This window comes from Ambystoma mexicanum, chromosome 7q, assembly GCF_040938575.1.
Source record: "Ambystoma mexicanum isolate Mex_15411 chromosome 7q, UKY_AmexF1_1, whole genome shotgun sequence".
NCBI lineage: Eukaryota > Metazoa > Chordata > Amphibia > Caudata > Ambystomatidae > Ambystoma > Ambystoma mexicanum.
The window spans coordinates 851,135,183-851,159,557 of record NC_090941.1 but is presented as its reverse complement, the minus strand read 5'-3'; the positions used below and the strand labels follow the sequence as shown (position 1 = coordinate 851,159,557).

The window sequence follows — 24,375 nt, the reverse complement described above, 5'->3', positions numbered from 1 at the left end:
GTAGGGGGAGGAAGTAGGTTGACAGAGGTACAATTAGTATATACAATTAGTATATACACACACGCACACATCGCTAGAAGAAAATACACCTCCCTGATGATATAGTGAAAAATATATGCTTTAATAAAGTCACACATTTATTAGTTCAAATAATACACAGAATTAAAAAGATTATACCATATTATTGCAACATGGTTGCATCTCTGCCTCTGGATGCTGTGCCGACAAGGAATGAAGCGGCTGACCAAGTGGTGCAATAGTGGTTGCTATAGACTTTTACTAAATCAAAACCATCTGTCCCAAACTCAGGGGTTTTCCCTACCTAAATTAAAGAACCTTTAGTGCTTGTCAGGGGGTCCGTGTGAGTCCAAACTAAAATGTACCGTCCCGTTCACCTAGGCTCCTATCCTTTCCCTGTCACTAAAACAAAACGCCATAAAGTCCAGCTATGGTTCGTTATCCAGGAAAATGACTTCATTCTCCTAGAAGTGAAGTGTCAAAACAAGTCTCGGGTTGTGCAAAACAAAATGTTTTGGGTTCTTTGTAACCCAAAAGAAAATAAACAGTTGGTTGACGTTCTCGGGGGTCAGGCGCTAGGTGAATGACTCCCTTCTAGGTTGCTCCCCCCATTTCTCTCACGTTCATAAGGTTTGTTGCTCCCTTTTTGGAGGTTTGCACATTCATTCTTGTTGGGCATGATTGTATGCAGTACCCTGTGGGAGACTACACCAGCCTGGTCCTCTTGGCAATGGTGAACCCAACCTTTGGTTGAAGTCTGTACTACACAAGTTGGTAGAGTGACTGAGCAGCCAGGCTTATCTCGAGAGGTGTCAATGTGAGCTGTAGGGTTGTAACAGTTTCACAGTGACAACTATCCAAATAAACTTACACTCAAGGTTTCTTGATTAAACGATCATTTATTTAAGTCAGTTTGAATACGCCTTTTAGGTAAGATTTGCTCAGAACTGGTAAATCCTCCTGACCTGGGTCAACCCCAGAACATTTTGCTTTATTAGTGGGATATTTTTCCATAATACCTCAGTGAGTGGGAACCTTTTTCCACACTCACATAATCTTTAACTCTTTTTATGGGTGTCAGACTCTCCATAGTGTCTTTTAAAGTTAGCCTCTTTAACAACTTATTGGCAATATGTGCCTGTTGTTGCTGGGTTGCCCTAGAGGCTCCCCTCTTAACTTATTTTTGCTAACCTTGAGAGGACTATAGTTCCCAAGGGTAGAAAGTATCTTTAGATCCTTTACATTTTATTATGTGAAGCCAGCACACCCCTCCTTATGTGGAGGTCTGTGGAGATACAATGTATTCCCTTTCACATTAAAACTGTAACAATTATGTTAGTGACAAGCTTACCTTCAATGGCTGGTGGCAGTGATAACTTGTATTAATTTGGTACACCTTTACCGCGGGCTGTGTTCACAGCTCCAGTAAAGGAACCTAAAAATAGCCCCTGTCTTCTTTTTTCGCCATTTTTGTGTTTCTTGCCATTTCTTGTTCCTTCCCCCGACATCCAGGGCAGGAAATTCCTCTGTGATTTTTGTTGTAATTCCTGATAAGTACTGCAAACCTGGAAGCTGAAGAAAAGTCGACCACTGGAACCGAAGAGGAAGGAAATGCGGGTGAAACAATTTCCAGCGACTGGAGGGCCTGCTGTGTAACCAGAGCTTGCTGTAGCCCTTCCTTCCAATCGACCTGGGACTCCGAAAACGATGACCCAGAGCCTGGTGCGACCCACTAGACTCAAGAAGACCTGCATTATGAGCCATCCCACGCGTTGTGGAGATCTCGCGTTGCTGCAATACCCAAATACCCTGGGACTTCGAGCCACTGTGCGCTGCACAGTCTTCTGAATCTCGCTGAAACTTCGTGGGCAATCCTGTTGGCTCTCCAGAGACTCGATTTGAGTATGAAAAGTCCTCTCAACAGAGTGCTGGACCTTTGTAACAACGAGAATTCAACCACAATTTTATGTCTTCTTCTGTGCTTCTTGAAAAGGCGCCAAATCAGCAGAACCGCATTCAACTGCGAGGGGAAACCTTGCCTACAGCCTTCGATCCCTGCTGCAAAGTTCCTTCTGCGGTCTTGTTTTCAGTCTCTACGACAAGGAATCCACTGACTGGGTGTTTGACTGCAGACCCTGAAGTTTTCCTGCTGCAAAATCTTCAATGCTGAGGAACTGTGTTGGCTTGGGTATGTACTTACTATAAGCCTGTTAGGATTTCTGTGTAGCTGTGGGTTGTTTTTTGTGATGGGAGGCCTCTCATCCAGTGCACCCAGTCCCACTGCTAGAATCCTGCTAGGGCGTCTTCTGCAAAACCCCTGGACCCTCTACTAACTCGGAAGTAAAGTACTCGCCTGTTTGCCCAGTTTTTCTAAGGAACTCTGACTTTTGCTACTAAAGAACCTATTCTGACACTGCCTGTTGGTCACTAGTCCTAGGGACTCCCCTTCTGCCACTGAGAACACTTATGCTCCAAGAATAAGGGAAATACTTTCAAGGGATTGGGACTTCTGCCTAGCAAAGAAAAGAAGTGTTTAAAAGTAACTTACTTGTAAAGAGTTGGTTGATAACTGTAATTGTAAGAGTGAACATTTACAAAAGTTCTTACTGGTCTTGAATGTGTGATGCACTATTCTTTTAAAGTATGGTTAACATCTTTTCTTCCTTAACTGTTTTGCCAGTCTAATAGAAACTAGATGTGAAGATATTTTACTCTCCTGTGATTAGGTTGTGCCGCTTCCCAAAAGTAAAATGTTGGTATCACCAGATTAGTCTTTTGAGGATAATTGTAGTAGTGTCCCCAACTGGGTCTTGCTTCCACTGACTTGCTGCTAGCCTGTCCAGAATAGTCTGCATTAGGTTGTTGCCTACCTAGAATAACTGTTCAGTAAAGTGTAACATTGGGTTTTACGTTCCCCTTCATTGAGGTTAAACAAAGTATGTGGGTTTTACTTGCCTTGTGTTAGCTGTGTGCCATCCAAAAATAAGTTACAAGAGTTACTGCTTATCTCTATCTGGGGTTCCCTGATTTCAAAAGCACTTGAAATTGTCTATTACATCCTTTTGGTTTTACTTGCCTAGTATAGCTGTGTGTTATGACAAAAGTAGTTATATTTTTATTGCACCTAGAATAAGTGTTCCACTATTCACTAAAAGTATATTGTTCAGTTGACTGATTATGTGATTTGTACTGAGAATCATTATAGAACTGAAAATGTCTACTGCCCTTGCATTACTGAATGTAATTGTAAAAAGTAACAATTAGCTTTTACTCACCAAGGATAGGCTTGGCTTATACTGAATGTGTATGAGAAGGTTTTGACTTCACTCGAACTACCGTTAGGTACTTCAAGTAAGGTCTATACTTGCTTCTGTGTACTTTCAAGTATAGTTTTGTTTTTATGCTGCGATTTCATGTTTTTGTGCTTACTTACCCCTAGATTTATCTGGGCCTACCTGTATTTAAATAAATCCTTTATTTTTACAATACCAAGTGTTTCAGTGTTTCTTTGGATCGTTTTTTATTACTATTTCATTTGTACTGTTTCTACAGCCCTCTCTCCCTCCTAAGATTAGTCTGGATGCTCGGTCTACGCTACCCTATACTCGGGTGTTACACCCTTGTACTAAGAGTGGAGTCTTGTACTGTGTCAGTTGAATGGTTTTACAAAGCCATTAATTGGACTTCAGGAAAACTGTCCTAACATACTCTTTCTACAAATTAGACATCCGACAGAAAAATAAATTCCAGGCGGGGATGTTAAGTTCTGTTTATTTTGATTAAAGACCCTAAAGAAGCAATCTGATGACTGACAATTTGCTATTAAAACACATTCTTAGTCTGATTAAGTCACTGCCTGCGTTTAGTGTTAACCATTGGGGGCAGTAATGTGCTGCTAGCCAAAGCTGACGGGCCCGAGTATAGCCCTAAACCCCTTCTATGAATGCTGTTAAAATGCTTGGTAAATGTATGTGGTGCAAATGTCTTCCGTTTAGAACAAAAAAGAAAAAAATCAAAAATGTGCTTTCTGAAGGCCCAGTGATTTTCATTTGGAAAAAAAAATACAAAACAAGATCGCTTCTGCTAATGGCAAAAGGAGCTTGTTGCGACTACCTTGGCTATTTTCATGGTCGTGCTGGTGGAGATGATTGATGGAGGAGGCGCTGGTGGCCAAGATTGAGTGAAGACACTATTCATGGCTACCTCATTGGCTGATTACTCTGCCACGGGTGCAACTCATAATTTTCTAGAATTCACTTTGTGAAATATGCATGCCTGTTTTCTGAAGTCAGAGCCCTTGACTTAGTCATTGAACAAAAATGTGTATTCCATTGGGTAAATGTGACGAATTATTTTGTTTGTGTTGGATGCTTACTTACGTTTTCACTTAACTTTTTTAGTTAATTCAAGAAGCAAAAAAGGTACCTGCTGTAAAAGCCTCTGATGCGGACAATTTTTCTGCAACTCATTACCATCTTCAGGAGCCCTATGTAGATCGAGAAATGGACACTGAACAGGTGGGTGTTTTTCTAATTGGGAACTATTGGTGCTAGCTGTGTTTGCTAGCTTGTTGGGAGATATTAATGTGGCAACAATCAATTCAGGGAATATTCTTTCCCTCCCCAAAAATCGGCACACCAATATTCCTTTCATGTAATTCAATCTAGCCCAGTCTGTGACACTCATAGAACCACGTAAATCTCTCACCCTTTATCGTTAGGTAAACCATAAAACAGGCCGGGGTGTCGAATATATATTTATTAATCGGAACATTAATGTTTGTACCCAATCACACATCACGCTGTTAGGCAAGATTGTATGCAGTACCCTTTGGGTGCACTACAGCAACCCTGACCCCCTGGTAATGGGAACACAAACTTTGGTATAAGTCTGTACTACACTTTTGGTAGCATGTTCAGCAGCCAGGCTTATCTCAAGAGGGGAAATGTGAGCTGTAGTGTAATTGCACAAAGATTCACAGTTGCAGGTATTCAAATAAACTCTTACACTCAAGGTTTCTTGCATAAACAATTAATAATTTATCAGTCAGTTATAAAGCCTTCTTCAGAAGAGAGCAATAGAATAGTAACCCACAAATATACTTCAATACTGTACACGCTCAGTTTCTGGATCAGACAAGGCCCTTTTGGGATGGCCCACAGACAAGCTACACCCACAGGTGATTTCAGTAACAAGAGTGCTGGGGACATTAATACCTTACTGTTGGTGTACAGAATACTCTTTTAAAAGTAAGTAAAAGGCAAATGTTATTAGAACACAAGAAATACAAATAGTCATAAGCAGGGCAAATACTTTCAGATAGCTCTGAGAAGAGTCCTTCAATTCAATAGGCTAAGCCAAAGTCGCTAGGCCAAAGTCTTTGTATAGGATGCAGCACTTCAGGTAAGTAAATGGAAAAGTCTTTGCACAAGTTCTTAGGAGTCATTGAGAACAAGAATCAAATGTAGGGCAACAAGCTGATTAGACTTGTGAGTTGCAGAAGTTACATGCACTTCCAGAGTAAGAGGTATGTTCTCTTAGGCTAGTTTTTACAGTACCTTAGTAAAGAAGAAAAAGATGCAGCTGAAGACTCCTGTTCCTGTGCAGCTCTGCAGATCTCACTGTTCCTGGGCATCAGTCGTGGGGAGGAGAGGGGGAACTCCTGCACAGGCACGATCAAAGCTTGCAACCGGCAAACTTTACTTTACCTTCTCAGGGATCAACTACTGTTTCCCAGAACAGTGGAGTGAAATTGACTTCACTTAGCCCTGTACACTTCTAGTCCCAGCACACTCTATCTTATAATAGAGTGCTGGAGGGGTTAGTTAGTATCCTAGTATGTCTAGGTACTCATGTAACAGTCAAATGTTAACCTTTCCTCTCAGAATGGCTGGTGGCAGTGGTTTTACAACAAACTACCATGATTTTTCCTGACTGCAAACTATTCGTAGCTCCGGTAACGTTAAATCACAGTAGCTATGTTTTTCAAAATGGCGCCTGAGCCTCCTTTGTTAAAACTGTTCCCAGTCTTCTTTTTTTGCTATTTCTTTGTGGAAAGGTCCTTTTTGAGTTTTTCTCTGAGCGCCAAACCAGGTTTGGTCTCTTTGTTCTTTCGCCTTTGGCGGGCTTCAGGAGTGAAACCCGCCTCTGGCGCTAGAGTGTCTGGGGTAGGGAGGAAGTGAGGGAGGTGCCCGAACCTCCCTGTGCTTAGTCTCCTAGGAGACCCAAATGCACTCTGTGGTGTTTGGCTGGCTGACTGTCCGGCAAGGACAGCCACCCTGCTGGGTGAGTGGCAGCTAGGGTGGAATGAATGGGAGAGAACTGAATAAAATGCGAGTCGCTTGGCTTGGAAGGCAGAGTCGACCACTGGACGAAGGAACCGAAGAAGAGCTTGAAGAGGACCGTTGGTTTGCCCTGTGAAGCCCTGCAGAGGACGACTTCTCCCTTTGAGTTGGTAAGACCAATCGACTCCCAAGTAAGCCACCTGAACACCCATCTCTGAGCTGGTTGAATTTCCTCAGAGTTGCTGCAGCAAACCGTAGAGCCAGGGAGAAGGACACCAGATTGTGTGTTGCTTTTAAGCTGGCGAAGTGCTCCAGGAAGATCCTCCAAACTCCCAGGAAGTGGAACTGACCATGCCCAAGCCCCCTCAAGAGTGTGGGACCCCAGAAGAAAGGAAAAGTCCATCTCGACAGCCAGGAACTGCAGTGTTGCTATTTGCGGTAGACGCGAGGAGCTGAAATGCTGAAAAGCCACTGAAAGTTAAGTTTGCCGGTTGCACGTTTTGACCGTCCCAGTGCATTGCAGGAGTCCCCTGACGGCGTCCCTCATGTCCCCATGACTGAGGCCCAGGAACATTAAGACCTGCATAGCTGCACAGGAACAGGAGGCATCTGCTGCATCTTTTCTTCATTTTAAAGGTACTGTACAAAGTCTGCGAGAACTTACCTCTTGCTGTAGAGTTGCTTGCATCTTCTACCGCTAAAGTCTAATCGGCTTGTGGCCCTACATTTGATTCTTCTTTTCTTCAAAGACTTCTGAAAGATGGTGCAAAGACATTTCCCTCACCAGAGTTGCTCCATCCTATATAAGGCTTTTGCCCGTTGACTTTGGGTTAGCCTTTTGTACTGTGACTCTTTCTGGAGGGATCCAAAAGTATTTGCCTGCTTAAGAATATATGTAGTCTCTTGTTTGTTCTACATCATCTTTTCCTTTGACTTACCGTATGATCCTAAATGCAACAGTGATATATTAATGTCCCCAGCACCTTAGCAATTGGAGTCTGTGGGCCCTCCCAAAAGGGTATCTACTGATTTAGAGATATTAGGAGTGTGTATTTCATGAAGTGTATTTGAGTGTTACTATTATATTGCTCCCTTATGACGAAGGCTTATTCTAACTGACTGATAAATTAATAATTGTTTTTTCAAGAAACCTTGAGTGTAAGAGATTATTTGAATACTTGTAACTGTAAATCTTTGTAACTCTACTACAGCTCACATAAAACCCTCTTGAGATTTGGCATAGGATTATAAAAGGCATAAGATTATAAAAGGCATAGGATTATAAAAGGCATAGGATTATAAAAAAGAAACCTTTCTTTCTCCTCCCCAGCAGAATCTATTAGAATAGGCAAACTCAAGACTGCTGGAAGCCATTAGACACTTATAAGGTATATAAGGTGTATTCCACATAAAGCTCATGCCCCAGAAACTTCATACTAGGGCATTATTTTAAAAGATAAAGAACCCCACAAACCCTTACAGTTACTTAATCACATGTTTATCTGATTTATGCATGTTCTTTTTATACTTTTTTTGTTATGATTTTGAAACTTTTTTTGCTTAATTAATGGTTTTGTTTATAATTGCAAGTGTGCTATGTATGTAAGTGTTCATAAGAAAACTTTTTGTTTCAATACAAACAATTTAAAACTCCTAGCCCTGGTGGGGGGGTGGGGGGGGGGCGGGTGGGGGGGGGGGGGTGGGGGGGTGGGGGGGTGGGGGGGTGGGTGGGTGGGTGGGGGGGGGGGTGGGTGGGTGGGGGGGTGGGGGGGGGGGGTGTGTGTGGCGCTGTGTGTGTGGCTGTGTGTGTGGCTGTGTGCTCTGTCTTCCTGGACATTTTTCACAGGCTACAGACTTTGGGATACAGTCCATTAGTATAACTGACAAAGACTCCCCAATATAACCAAATTGTTTTGTTTCATTTACTGACACAAATTGGGTTGAGCCTTTCTGAGTAGCAGTACTACCTTTCTTGTATTTTCCCTCTTGAGATAAGCCTGGCTGCTCAACACGCTACCAAAACTGTGTAGTACAAGCTTTCACCACAGGTATAGGAAACCCAACCTTTGGTACGAGTTGTGTGTATTGTTCTCAGAGGGTATTGCATACAGACTTTGCCTAACACTTTGTTATATACATTCTTGTATAGCTAACCGATTTTCTTTAGTTTGATGCCATTGTTAATGTTTTACATGTTTAAATCGGCTTCATTGAGACCATGTTTTGTCTGCATATTGCTGCTCAGTCTGTTTTTTTTTTTAAGGATCATTACTGTTTTCTAGGCCAGTTTTGCTTCATGTATTGAGTATTGGTATTTGTTTGCTAGCGAGATGCACGGTTGGCTGCAGAAGAAGAAGCCGAGCGCTTGCAAAACCTGCACATGGAAGTTGAGAGGGAGCGAACCGAACGGTTGGAAAAGGCCCAGCTCAGAGGATATCATGCCCTAAAGATGGTCCATTTAACACAGGTATGCTTATTGCGTTCAAATGGCACACATTCCTGAAAGAAACCCAGCATTGAGCCAATGACCGCAATGCGTTCTACAAAATACTGACATCAACGTGTTGGAGGACGTGGGAGGTAGTTGCTTTGTCTTTGTCCATTGTTTTTATTTTGAAAGGCATGCTGTAAACATCACTAAGTGTCTACACTCAACATAAAGCTTGAGCAGGTTTGCAGGTTATTAATGGAGATTGTGGTTCATGAATCCTCTCTATTTCACCATTTGCCTGTATGACAGAGATCCTTCTCATTGGGACCCCTTGTTGGGGAGAATTCTCATAAATGTGCTAATTTTGAGGATTTGATTTTTATTTTCCGGAGAGAGTGTGAGCCTTTTTATCCCCTATATCTAGAAACTCATGTAGCAGTCAAATGCTACCCTTTCCAATCGAAATGGCTGGTGGCAGTGTTTTACAACTACCATGATTTCTCCTGACCGCGAACATCAGTAGCTAAAAATCACGGGAGCCATGTTTTTCAAGATGCGTCTGAGCCCCCTTTGTTTAAACGAGTCCCGATTTTGCAATTTCTTTTTGGAAATGTCCTTCTAGAGTTTGTCTCTGCGCGCCAAACTAGGTTTGGTCCCTTTGTTCCTAGCTTCAGGACTGAAGACCGCCTCTGGTGTCCGAGTGTCTGGGGTGGGCAGAAGTGAGGGAGGCGCCCGAAACTTCCTGTGCTTAGTCTCCTCCGAGACCCAAATGCACTCTGGTGTGATTGGCTGGCTGACTGTCCGGCAAAGACAGCCACCCTGCTGGGTAAGTGGCAGCTAGGCTGGAATGAATGGGAGAAAACTGTTTAAAAGGCGAGTCTCTTGGACTGGAAAGGAGCGTCGACCACTGGAACAAAAGTACCGAAGACGAGCTGGAAGAGGACAGCTGCTGCAACTACTGGACCATTGATTTGTCTGGTGGAGCCCTGCTGCAGGTCCGAATCGCCAAGTTCACCTCGACGGAGAAGCCCTTCAAGGACGACTTCTCCCTTGAGTTGATAAAACCATTCAACTCGTAAGCCACCTGGATCCCATTCTCGGAGCTGTTTAGGATTAACCAGGGGGAAGGACAGCAGCTTGTGTGCTTGAACAGCAACCGGAATCGAAGATTTGCCAATTTGCCAGCTTTGTGACCAGTCCCCGTGCAGTGCAGGAATCCCCCGACACCCTCCCTCTTGTCCCCACGACTGAGGCTCCGGAACAGCGAGATCTGCACGAACTGCCAGGAACAGAAGTCTTCAGCTGTATCTTTTTCTTCAATATAAGGTACTGTGAAAACCCGACTGAACTTGCCTCTCACTGCGAAAGTGCGTACAACTTTGGCAAACTTGCAGGCCAAGTCGGCTTGTGACCCGACATACAAACCTTTCTTTCGTGAACTGCTTCTAAGAACCGTGGCAAAAACTTTTCCGTTTAAATACCAGAACTGTTTTTACTTATACAAGACACTAGCCCATTGACTTTGGCCTACCTATTGCATTGAATCAACTCCTCTGGTGAACTCAAACTATTTGCACTGTTTAAGAGTAACTGTAATATTCGTTTTATTAACTTATTCCTTTTTGCTCCTAATTCCATGCTATTTTGCTCCTACTTCAAGGGAGCTCAACTGCTTAGTAATCAGTACGGTAGTATAATTTTTGTGTGATATTGGTTGCCTAATTTAGTGAATGCTTTATAAATGATTGTGTAATAAGTGTTTTTACCAAGAAACCTTGAGTATAAGTGTCTATCTGAATACTTATTTTTAGACCTTTGTATAACACCTTTACAAGCTCAGATTCCCTCTTGAGATAAGCCTGGCTTCTAAGCTCGCTGCCAAAAACTGTGGTACAGACTTCTACCAAAGGTTGGTTTTGCTTAAACCTGTAGTCCTAGTTGTGTGTAGTGGTCCCAGAGGGTAATGCATAAAAACATTGCCTACCACCACTACCCCAGCTTTCCCTCTGGCTGCCCTTCTTCGGCCCTCTACCTGCACATTGCTGCGAGGCAAAAAATCTTTATCGTCTTCGACTCCATCCTCTCCTTCTCTCCTCACATCCGACTTCTTTAAAGTCCCACTACCAGCTGCACCGCCTCAGAGGTATTCTTCCTTTTCTCACTTACCCCCAGAAGCTCACTGTCTCCAGAGCCTTGGTTCTCTCTAGGATGGACTACTGCAACAGCCTCTTTCTCAATCTGCCTTCCTCTGCTCGCCTCCCTCTGCATCTAACCCAGTACAGGATTGCAGGACTTGTCCTTGGCCTGAAGCCCAGGGATCGTATCTCTCCAGCTCTGAAATCTGTTGGCTTCCGGTGGCAGCAAGGATCATGTTCAAGACCCTCTGCATAGTCTAGAGGGCATTCTGGGGCTGGGGACCAAACTACATCCAAATCTCTCTTCCTTACCACTTTTCTTCTTGAGCCCTCCTCATCCACCTCCAAGGGTCAGACAATTCTCCAGGCATAGACTGGGGGGCATAGATCTCAAACCTCAGCTGATGCCTCGCTCTGAAATAGTCTTCCTGCCTCCCTCTAACTTGAGCAGGACCACCTCAGTTTCTGGAAGCAACTCAAGACCTTCCTTTTCGCTTAGTCTTTCTCTCTTCCTTGCTGATGTTTGTTAGGTAAGATTTGCACAGAACTGGTAAGTCTTCCTGACCTGGGTGAACCCCAGAACTTTTTACTTTATTAGTGGGATATTTTTCCATAATACCTCAGTGAGTGGGATCCTTTTTCCCCACTCACATAATCTTTAACTCTTTTTATGGGTGTCCGACTCCAAGTTATCCTCTTAACAACTTTTTTGGCAATACGTGCCTTTTGTTGCTGGGTTGTCCTAGAGGCTCCCCTCTTAGCAGAAGTAAGTTAACAGTTCCCAAGGGTAGAAAGGATCTTTAGATCCCTTTTACATTTTGTTCAGTGAAATCCGCACACCTCTCCTTATGTGGAGTGCTGGGGAGATGTAATGTATACCCTTTCACATTAAAACTGTAACAATTCTGTTAGTGACTAGCTTACCTTCAATGGCTGGTGACAGTGATACCTTGTATTAATTTGGTGCACCTTTACCGAGCGCTGTGTTCACAGCTGCAGTAAAGGGACCCAAGGGTGTCCAATTTGACCAAAATGGCCCTTCTTTTTTCGCCATTTTGGTGTTTCTTGCTCGTTCCCCTGACATCCAGGGTGGCAAATTCCTTTGTGTGATTTTTATCTTCGGCAGCAGTCCCTCGCACTCCCCACCCAGGTGCCAGTCTGCCTGTGAGAGCAGGAAATGAGGGAGGAGTCCAAAACTCACCAGCCCTTTGTCTTACGCCTAGCTTGAATGGGGACACATCCCAGGGGTAGGGTGGGGGGGGGGGGGGGGGGCTGGCTGTCCTGATTGGACAACCAGACCGCCCCTTCTTGTAAAATGCGGCAAGAGAATGCAGAGGTTGTGTTGTAAATCCTGATAAATATTGCGAACTTGGAGCATGAAGACATGTCGACTATTGGAACTTAAACCGAAGAGGAAGATGAAGGAAATGCGGGTGAAACGATTTCCAGCGATCGGAGAGCCTGCTGTAGCCCTTACTTCAATCGACCTGTGGACTCCGAAAATGACAACCCTCAACCCCGAGCCTGCTGAGACCCACTAGTCTCAAGAAGAACTGCATTTTGGGCCATCCCATGTGTTGCGGCTACCTTGCGTTGTTGCAATGCCCCAATACCCTAGGACCTCAAGCCATCGTGCGGTGCACGGTCTTTCGAATTCTTTATTTTTTTAAATTGTTGTATATGATTAACATTAACCTTTTACGATTTCATCATGTAATCAAATCTTTCATAATATCATACTCTTTCGAATTCCGAATCTCGCTGAAACTTCGTGGGCATCCTGGTGGATCTCCAGAGACACGAATAGAGTCCCCTCACCAGAGTGCTGGACCTTTAAATGACGAGAATTCAACCGCATTTACCCACCACGAGGAGTGGAATAGCCAAAGATGGCCGCTCCTGCTCACGAAGCATCACCTACATTCTATTGAGCTCCAAGACCTGCATCCTGACCCGCGGATTGGATGCCCAGTCCTTCATCTGCACTAATCCTTCACCAGCAGGTGTAACCCGGCCTGCCCCTCAAAGGCTCACCATCTAAGGCTCTTGCCTGTCCCGGGCCTGTCCAGAGCTGGCGGAGACCAGGGCCAGGATCGCTGCCTGTTCGTCTCCTCATCTAAGGTGGACCTACCCCACTGTCTGGACACGTTCTGCTTGGTAAGCCCCCTTTGGCTCGCTACTGTGACATTCCCCTGCATTGCTTAACCCTCCGGCTGATAACATATTCGCTCTAATGTGCTCTTGTGCCTTCTGCCCAGAGAGTATTCCGCCCTATGAAGCTTTGCCGCACGTCCCGTTGTAATTCATGGTCACTCCAGTTTGTTTCAGCCATGAGCATGTCTTACCGCTCCCTCTCAATGCTTACATGCGCCATTTTAACTGCATTTGAGTCTTTGAATACCCCTCATTATTGTACCACTGTGTTCTTCTACCAACATTATTGCCCCGCCGCCTTGCTTTGTTAGTATTTACACTTAATGCACTCCCACTATTTAGCATACTCCTGTACCCGTGTGCGTTTAATCTCGCATCACGATTGCTGCTACCTATCAGTTCATTGCATTTCATTTGTACTCCTATCTTAGTCCTTGCATTTAGAATGTTTAAAATGCTTCAACTTGCAAATGAATGTCTAGAACACATGTTGCCACAATCAGATAGGCCCACCTTATACCCCGACCGCATAGACAAGTATTGATACTTATGAGCTGATTTTTCCCAATTCTGAATCTGCCAATTAATGTTGCTATTTTACATATTTAACTTGCCCAAACTGTGAAATCGGTCACCACTATTGCCACTTAGATTTTCCTTTTTGGCTCAACTGTGGAAATTGATAACTACTGTTGCCTCAATGTACTTTGATCTTGCCTAAAATGCGTAAATGGACACCCTGACACTTGTGCCCACCTGCACTCCAAACAAGTGAAATTGAGTTAGCCAATAGCCATGATTCATGCCAGCTAAGTGAACTAAGTAGTCCTATCTTGTCGCTATTCGGCAAACCACCAGCATTGAACAAACTAACCACGTCCAATAATGTTAACACTTTTAATCACCATAATGTTCCCGTTTTGTATTATACCCCATTCCGTGCCCTGCACAGGAGGACACTTCACTGTGTTCAAAGAAGGCCTTGCGAGACTAGGCTGCCAGCGCCACCACCCTATTCCCTGCCTCATCCCATTCCTTCCATCCCTCCCCCCATTCACCGTTAGAAGTGCACCCAATAACATAGCCAACACTAACGCCACTAACCCAGATGCTCAAACTATTCCCATCCGTAACTCGTCACTATCCTCCCTTTGCATCAAGACCAAATGCAAAACTATACCCTCCATGGGGCTCAACAGACTTTAATAGACTCAGAGCTAGAACCAGCTCCAACCATCAAGCGCCTAAACCCACCAAAACTAAAGATACCGGTACCAAAACAGCACCCACACCTATTAATGGACAACTCAAAGACCTTTCCACAAAACAAACTAAGCCATTTATAGGAATCAAAAACATGACTCGGCTTCCCAACCCAGCAATCGCACCTCCCCCTGTGCCCACCCACATGATCAGAGGCGCACTCATCAATGCTCGAGCTCTCGTTGCAGATGCTATAGAAATCCATGACCTCATCGTAGATCAACAACTCGACATACTAGCAATCACTGATACCTGGCTATGTCCTGCCGCAGGCCCCCTCCTAGCCATCGCCATCCCCATAGGGTACACTAGCCTTAGAACAGACAGGAACATCATCCAAGGAGGTGGAGTTGCCTTAATAGATAGAACTACACTCCAACTCCGAGCCTGCCCACTGGAACAAGTACAGGGCTATGAACTCTTACTAGCCAAATTCTCCCCCAACCGTAAAACCACCACTAACTTTTTAGTAGTGTACAGATCACCCAATAAAACTAGCCACACTAACCTAGACATCCCCCTACTGCTTACGCCTTTCATCAAGCGAAAGACTAAATGCATCATCCTAGGGGATATCAACCTAGGCTCCCCCCCCGCCCCCACCCCTCCAGCCCCCCATCCACCCCCTCCAGCCCCCCCCTTGACATGGACGCTGCCGCCTTTCACACAGCTATGTCAGATATGAACTTTACCCAACTGGTTAATGAACCCACTCCAAAGGCAGAACGCTGGACTAGATCCTATCCCTCAACTCTCGTCACCATAGACTCCAACCTACCCGTTGAATGGTCAGACCACTTTACCATCTCCTTCACCCTGGAACAAAAAAGCTCGGACCCCACCAGCCCCAAGGCACCCGACACCTTTTGAATCTAGAAATGTTAAACTCACAGTAGACAACCTCTCTCCCATTCTACATCTGGCCCTTGCCAATGTCACCCTCAATACGAACAGCCCCGACTACTTAGACTTATCAACAAAGTCTCACTCGCACCATTGACTCACTCGCCCCTATCACTACCAACAAAACTCGGAAACCAACACTCCTGCTTCTGGTTTGATGAAGAACTAGTCTCCCTCAGACGTACTAAAAGAGCACTCGAGCACCTACATAGGAAAACTAACACCAGTGAATCAGCAAAGGCTTTCCAAACAGCCAATGTAAAGTACAAATGGGCCATAATCTCTTGTAAAGCGAAAGCCCTTAATACGCACATAACCAATGCCAACTCTGACAGTAAAGAACTGTTCTCCATCCTTAGAGAACTTGAGAACCCATGCCAAGTGACAGCATCACATAATTCTAGCAAAACGTGGTGCACCACAATACAAGATACATTAGCCTCTAAAATTATGCTACTACAAAAGAAAATAGAGCAAAAAAACTATCCTTGCCGAAAAAACGCTTCCTAACATAGCCTCCAACCCTCCCACTACTTCCACTTGCACCCCTTTTCATTTCACCCCAGTCGCCAATAAAGAAGTACTAGACACCATAATGAAACTCGAAGCTTCCAACTGCAAAAGAGACCAATTCCCCTCTCATCTAGTCAAACTGTGCGCCCATACCTTAGCACCAATAATCACTGAATTTGTTTATGCCTCCTTCAACTCAAACACAGTTCCCGCTAACATTAAAAAAGCCTGGGTAACGCCCCTCCTTAAAAACCGTCCCTGGACCCTTCAATCACCACCAAATACCGACCCATAACTACCGTCCCATTTCTACTGAAGATCATTGACAAAATAGGCTACTCCCAAATTCAAAACCACTTAGAACACCATCATTTACTAGGGAACAGACAGTCAGGGTTCCGCCATAGCCATAGTACAGAAACAGCCCTTCTCGACCTGAAGATCCAAATGGATGCCACGAGAGAATCGGGTAAACTCTGCCTGTTAATGCTCCTTGACCCCTCTGCGGCTTTCGACCTGGCCAACCATGTTATGTTATTTTGCACTTATATAGTGCCTTATTATACCATTGGTATGGTCTGAAGGCGCTGGTAGGTTGAACGCCCTTGGGAACCGCAGTTCAGATCAGTAGAGAGAGTAGGGAGAGTCAAAAGGTGCGTGTGAGCACCGGATATGTGTGCAGCTCGTGCGGTACTTGTGTAATAGCTGCTTCTTATCGGTAGGCGTGGTGGTTGAGAGATCAGGAGAATGTGTTCGTTCTGGCAGGATTTATCCGGAACGGATGTGGCTGCGTTAGGCCTGAGGAAAACGCCTGGCTGGGGGTGTGAGACCAGCAGTGTTTACATAGAATGATGTGTAGTAAGCAGCGGATGTTCGTATGAGAACAGTTATACCGAATGGTGTCATAGTATCTCTGTGTTCTAGTTGAGTGGTGATGTAAAGGAGAGAGTAAGCGTGGTGGTGTGATATGATGGGTTATATGCTTTTTCAATGTGCAAACTTCTAAATGCAACTTTCCCAGAGAGACTACTGGGCGAAACTTCTAGGTACAATTTTCCACACAGAGGCAATTAGGTACACTTCTGAATTCAATTTATCAGAGAGGCTATCTGGCACACTTCTAAATGTAACTCTCACAGAGGCTATTGGGTATACTTCTAAATGCAAATTTCACAGAGCATCTACTGGGCACACTTCTAAATTCAAGTTTTCAGAGAGGCTATTGGTCAAACTTCTAAATGCTACTTTCCAGAGTGTCTATTGGATACACTTCTATAATCAACTTTCACAGATGCTATTGGTAGCACTTCTAAATACAACTTTCAAAGCGTGGCTATTGGGCATACTTTCTAAATGCAGCTTTCACAGAGGATATTGGGCCCATATCTAAATTCAATTTTCCAGCGAGGCTATTGGGAACATTTCTAGATTCAATTTACCAGAGGGGCTATTGGGCACACTTCTAAATGTAACTCTCACAGAGGTTATTGGGTAATTGGGTACACTTCTAAATTTCACAGAGGGGGTATTGGGCGCCCTTCTAAGTGCAACTTTCACAGAGTGGTTATTGTGGACACTACTAAATTCACAGCGAGCTTATTGGGCACACTTCAAAATTCAACTTTCGAGATTGTCTATTGGGCACATTTCTAAATGCAACTTTCCAGAGTGTCTATTGGGCACACTTCTAAATGCAACTTTCACAGATGATCTTGGGCACACTTCTAAATTCTATTTACCAGAGAGGCTATTGGGCACATTTCTAAAATTCAAGGAGAGGCTATAGGGCACACTTTCTAAATGCAACTTTCACATGCTAACATTCACAATTCCATCTAGATGCGGCGCAGGCCAATATTCACAATTCCATCTAGGAGTGGACATGCTAACATTCACAATTCCATCTAAGAGTGGACATGCTAATATTTCACATTTCTGTCTAGGTGTGGACATGCTAACCATTCCATCTAAGAGTGGGCATGCTAACTTTCTCAATTCCATCTAAGAGTGGACATGCTAACTTTCTCATTTCCATCTATGAGTGGACATGCTAACATTGACAAACTGCCACCCTAAACAAGTTCAACCTATCCAACAATTCCACAGACTGGATTAAATCATTCCTCGCAGATAGGACCTTAAGAGTTGCCATTGGGAAAGAATCAGCAGATCCTATACCAGTCCCAATAGGTGTCCCTCATGGTTCTTGCATATCCCCCACCCTGTACAACGCCTACACCAAGCTGCTTTTCGCAGCACTGGATGCTATGGTTGTCATCTACACCAGTTGCAGATGACACCCAGATCCTCATCCCACTAACAGGCAACCATGAGCAAGACTCCTTGCTTATCAATAAAATCTACTCACTAATCCAAAACTGGATGGCCAACAATAGCCTATGTCTCAATGATGACAAAACAGTTACTCCTACTAGGCCCATCATCCAAAATCGCCTCCCTTCAGCCCGTTTACTCATCGTTCATCATTGGCGGCACCACAATCCCAGTATTTAAACAAGTTAAGACACTCGGGGTCTATGTTGACGCGACACTCTCCTTGTCTAAGCAAGTAAACACCCTAGCCTCCTCTACCTCCTACACAGCCAAACTTATCTCTCTTAGTCGCAAATTCCTGACACCAGAAGACTGCATTACACTAGCAAGAGCGCTCATACTATCAAAGCTTGACTATTGTAACATCCTTTTCCTAGGCACCTCCAACACCAACCTATCCAATCTCATGCAGAATAAAGCCCTCCGAGCTGCACTAGGCATAAAAAAAATCGGAGCATATCTCCAACATCAGGAGACAAAACCACTGGCTTCCCATCAAAGCCAGGATACTCTTTAAAGCCCTTAGCATCACCCATAAATGCATCGCCAACAAAGCTCCCAAATACCTCCTCAACACAGTCACCAAGAAAACCCATACCAGACTCCTCAGATCTAAAAACAGTGAAAACCTCGATCCCATGATACAAAAGAGAAAAAGCAGGGGGCAGTAGCTTCAAAGTACTTGCTCCTAAGCACTGGAACGCCCTACCCATCAACATTAAGAATGAAACGTCCTTCCTGCAATTGGAAAAAATTGCTCAAAACGTGGTTATTCAACCAGTTCTAAGTTGATTCCAGATACTTGTATCCCAGACCTACTCTGCATCTTCACTGTATATAAATGTACAGAAGTGTATATAATGTATAAATGTAACCAAATCTGTATTGTCCTAGTGCATTGATTAACAACATTGTATTCGATTTTGTCTAACTACACCGTGATACCTCAGGGTCTGGGCGTATAACAAATATAATAAATAAATAAGGAACTCTGACTTTTGCTACTAAAGGACCTATTCTGACACTGCCTTAGCAGTGCACCGTGGTGGCGCGAGTTATGATTGCTTAGCTTACAACATAAGCCAAATAATAACCGTTACTTTATGTGTACTTAACACATTTTCTTTTGGTTAGTGTTGGTCACTAGTCCTAGTGACCCGCCTTCTGCCACTGAGAACACTTGCGCTCCAAGAATAAGGGAAAGACTTTCAAGGGATTGGGACTTCTGCCTAGAAAAGAAAAGAAGTGTTTAAAAGTAACTTACTTGTAAAGAGTTGGTTGATAACTGTAATTCTAAGAGTGAACGAACAGTTACAAAAGTTCTTACTGATCTTGAATGTGTGATGCACTATTCTTTAAAAGTATGGTTAACATCTTTTCTTCCTTAGCAACTGTTTTGCCAGTCTAATAGAAACTAGATGTGAAGGTATTTTGCTCTCCTTTAATAAGGTTTTGCCTCTTCCCAAAAGTAAAGTGTTGGTATCATCAGATTAGTTCTTTGAGGGTAATAGTATGAGTGTCCTCCAACTGGCTCTTGCTTCCCCAGACTTGCTGCTAGCCTGTCCAGAATAAGTTTGCATTATGTTGTTGCCTACCTAGAATAACTGTTCAGTAAAGTGTAACATTGGGTGTTACTTTCCCCCTCTGTTGTGAGGTTAAACAAAGTATGTGGGTTTTACTTACCTTGTGTTAGCTGTGTGCCATCCAAATTAGTTACAAGAGTTACTGCTTACTACAATCTGGGGTTCTCTGTTTTCAAAAGCACCTGTAATTGTATATTACATCATTAGGTTATACTCACCTAGTATAACTGTGTGTTATGACAAAAGTAGGTTTAGGTTTTTACTGCACCTAGAATAAGTGTTCCACCATTCATCAAAAGTATAATGTCCAGTTGACTGTGATTTGTACTGAGAATCATTATATAACTGGAAGGGTCTACTGCCCTTGCATTACTGAATGTAATAATAAAAAGTAACCATTGGTTTTTACTCCCCAAGAATAGGCTTGACCTATACTGAATGTGTATGAAAAGGTTTTGACTTCCCTAAAACTGTTAGGTACTTCAAGTAAGGTCTATACTTGGGTCTTTGTACTTTCAAGTATAGTGTTGTGTTTTTATACTGTGATTTCATATGTTTTATTGCTTACTTAACCCTAGATTTATCTGGGCCTACTTGTATTTAAATAAATCCTTTATTTTTACATACATAGTGTTTCAGTGTTTCTTTGGATCATTTGTATGACAATTTCACTTGTACTGATTCTACAGCCCTCTCTCCCTCCTAAGATAAGCCTGTCTGCTCTGTCTACGCTACCATGAACTCGGGTGACTTCAGAAAAACTGTCCTACCAATGTTCTTGTCTGCTACACTAACCCGTTACCTGGCCTTCCTCTAAACATTATGGGGAGACCAGGCTCATTCATGACTAATGGCCGCATGCACTGCCTCTGGTCCCACCACGCAATAGGGACTGTACCTGCAACCCTCCTTGCACTTGCTTAGGACCGTCCACCCCGGCAGCACTTACTTTAGCTTGGATTATTGCACTCTCCCTTTCCCTACTCCTGGCACTTCTCCTCTCCCTTGAACAATCTGAATGGCACAAGGCATAGTAAGAGTTTGTTTTGTTTCCCTTTTGTTCTTCCCCTTCCTTGTCTTGTCAAGCCTAGAAAAATGTATACAGGCACATTATAAATCATATCAGAACCATGAGACTCTGCTTGTTCATATCCAAAACCTAAAAAGGAATTTCTTAAACTGATAGTAAAGTGACTGTTAAGAGGCTTTACAAAAGTATTGTCTGTGACCACAACAGGGTTGCACTACTTGGGTTTAGCCTGAACCAGTGTTAGTGGGGGCGGGGGTAAGATTTTCATAGCAAATCTTCCAGACCTGTCAACCCCAGAACCCTTTGCTTTATTGTTGGTTTATCTTTCTTTCTACCATAGCAACCTTTTCCCACACTCACAGAATCTCTTAATATTAATTGTTTTTTTTTTTTTATGGGTGTCATTTTTAAGACTCTCCATATTGTCATTCTTACTTTCCTTAGAAATTGTTTCGCCATTTTAGCAGAAACTAGGTAAAGGTTTAACTTGATCACCTGTGAATTGGGTTCCCTTCTTCCCAAAAGTAATGTTGTTGGTTTCACTTTAATATTCTTGTTAGGATAATTCTATGAGTGTCCCCAATTGAGTGAGTCTTGCTTCCCCTGACTTGCTGTTAGTCTGTCCAGAATAAGTCTGCATAGGTCATACTTAACTTTTAGGTTGCTGGTAGCTCCTTACAAAAGTAAATAGGTGCTACTTACGTGGAGTATAACTGTGTTTTCCCACAATAAGTTAGTTATTGCTTCCCTTGGTCTGTGAACTGAAAATCAACCGTAATTGAATATTAAACCCCAAGGTCCCAACTCCCCTAGAATAACTGTTATCCTGAATCCGAGTTGTAGGTTTTTACTGTTCCTAGAATAAGTGTTCCACTATTCTGAAAAGTGTATTGTCCAATTGACTTACTATGTGTTAGGCAAGATTGTCTGTAGTAAGCCTGTGGGAGACTACACCAGCCTTGTCCTCTTGGCAATAGGTAACCCAACCTTTGGTATAGGTCTGTACTGCACAAGTTGGTAGAGTGATTGAGCAGCCAGGCTTATCTCAAGAGGGGTCAGTGTGAGCTGTAGGGTTGTAACGGAGTCACAGTGACAGGTATTCAAATAACATGTATAGTCCAGGTTTCTTATTAAAAATAATTATTAATTTCAGTCTTTCTCTTTTCTTCTTTCCATTTGTGGTGTCATTCGTGTTTTGTGTTTGTTTTTGTCTTTTGTATATTCATGTCAATATGTTGAATGTCTTTCAGTAGGGTTGGTCACTTATTGCTATGAACTACTTATGATGCTTATGTTATTTTGTACATTTTATTGTGATTAATGTGAGACATTGTTACTTGTATTGATGTTATTTATGTTGTGTGAACATTAATAAATTGTTTTTGAAAAAACAAAAGGGCAATTGGCAACAATTAAATACACTTCAAAAATACACTCCTTCAGTTGAAGAGATACCCTTTTGTAACACACGCACACATGAACACACACACATGCCTTCCAAGTATGCCATGCAGAGGTCCTCCATCCCCTTCAAAACATGATTAACCATCCTTTGTGTTAGGGAGAATTCTCAGAAATGTGCCAATTCCCTTCCACCTTCGAGACCCCCAGCTCTCTTGCTGGACTTCTGGACTTTTCATTTCTAACCTGGAGAGTATGAGCCCTTTTTCTCACTCTTGTATTTTGAATGTGATTTGGACTCTGTTTCTTTTGACTTTGGAGTCTGACAAACTCCATAGCCATATTTACATTGTGACACACAGCACCTTGAGTGCAGTGGCACAGGATAGACTCTTAAATTTCCCAAAGGTTTAAATACCTTCTCTTGGTGAAACTACCGTTTCCAAGAGCAGTGAATGATTCATGAGTGAGGCTCGCTTGTCTGGGGTGGGCAGGAAGTGAGGGAGGTGCCCGAAACTCCCTGTGCTTAGTCTCCTACGAGACCCAAATGCACTGTGTGGTGATTGGCTGGCTGACTGTCCGGCAAGGGCAGCCACCATGCTGGGTGAGTGGCAGCTAGGCTGGAATGAACCGAAGAAAAGGCTTGGAAGGCAGAGTCGACCACTGGAAGGAAAGAACCGAAGACGAGCTGGAAGAGGACCGTTGGTTTGCCCGGAGAAGCCCTGCTGCAGGTCCGAATCGCCAAGTTCATCTTGACAGAAGCCCTGCAAGGACGACTTCTCCCTTTTTGAGTTGGTGGTGGGACCAATCAACTCGACCCTAAGTCACCTGGATACCAATCTCGGAGCTGGTTGTATTTTCTGCAGAGTGTTGCAGGAAAACCGAATAACAAGGGAGATCGACACCAGTTTGTGTGCTTTACTTACCAGACACTCGGGCACCAGAGGCGGTCTTCACTCCTGAAGCCTGCCAAAGGCGAAGGAACAAAGGGACCAAACCTGGTTTGGCGTGCAGAGACAAACACTAGAAGGAATTTCCAGAAAGAAATGGTGAAAAAAAGACCAGGACCTGTTTAAAGAAAGGGGGCTCAGACGCCATCTTGAAAAATATGGCTCTCGCGATTTAACGCTACCGGTGCTCGCGGTTGGGAAAAATCATGGTAGTCGTTGTAAAACAGCCGCTAGCCATTCTAGGGGAAAGGGCAGCATTTGACTGCTACATGAGTATCTAGACACAGGGAATTCTAAGTAACCCCTCCAGCACTCTATTGAAAAATTGGGTGTGCTAGGTCTAGGAATTTTAAAAAGACTAGTAAAGTCAATTTCACTTTACTTTCTCTGGGAAACAGTTTGTCCCAGAGAAGTTTTTCAACCTTGGGAAAGCCCGAGAAGGTTTCCCTGTGCCACTGCACTGAGGGTGCTCTGTGACGCAAGTGAAAAGATGATGCCCATCGAGTTGGTTACACTCCATAACCAAAGGAAACGCAAGAGTAAAACACATTTCAAAACACATGAGAGAGTGGGAAAAAGGCTCGCACTCTCTCCAGGTATAAAAACCAAGTCTTCAAAATTCAGCAAAGTTGCTGCGGGTCTCTAAGGTAAAGGGGAAATTGGCACATTTATGAGAATTCATAAACTGGTAAGTACTTTTAAAAACCTTCCCAATCAGAGTAAATTAACCCTTTCTTGGGGGGGAAAGTCCAAAGCACAAAGTCGGAGGTGAAAAGGAGTCTCTCAGGGAGCCAGGGCAGCCAATGTTAATTGCACAATGTCAAGGGGAGCTGAAGATCTTCTTTGCAGGTAGGTAAAACGTCTTGCACAATTTTTAGAAATGTTTGTAGAAAAGAGAACACTTGAAGGGCCACATGCTGGGAGGCTTGTGCGGGGCAAAGCTTTAGCAACTCTGCAAGGTAACCAAGTCAGGTCTCAACTGATAGCAATTAAGGCTACCCAACAAGAGTTAAGTGCTCTTAGACTATACAGTATCTGTGGCTAGAAGAAATGGTTCCAGCTGGTTTATGTTCCTGTGCAGCTCTGCAGATCCTGTTGTTCCTGAGCCTCAGTTGTGGGGACAAGAGGGAGGACGTCTGGGGACTCATGCTCTGCAATGAGAAAGTCAGCGGCAGCAATGGGCAAACTTCAATTCAGCGGTCCTCGCATCTGGGGTCCTGCACTCTGTTGTGGCTCAGGCTTGGTCAGTCCTGCATCAGGGAAGTCTGGAGGATCTTCCTTGCGCTCTGGTCAAAAAAGCAACGCACATAATCTGGTGTTCTTCTCCCTGGCACTTGGGTTACAGCAGCAGCAGCAGTGAAAATACAACCAGCTTC

General features: G+C 43.7%; 1 protein-coding gene across 4 annotated transcripts in view; it reads left to right on the top strand.

Annotated features, from left to right (window-relative positions):
* CEP295 (centrosomal protein 295) overlaps positions 1–24,375 on the top strand; it is a 721,329-nt gene that overhangs the window by 99,727 nt on the left and 597,227 nt on the right. For all 4 annotated transcript variants that reach the window (XM_069639287.1, XM_069639289.1, XM_069639288.1 and 1 more), the window contains exons 9-10: positions 4,419–4,535; positions 8,629–8,769. In XM_069639287.1, the coding sequence (XP_069495388.1) occupies positions 4,419–4,535; positions 8,629–8,769 (258 nt within the window). The remainder of the gene's footprint in view (positions 1–4,418; positions 4,536–8,628; positions 8,770–24,375) is intronic.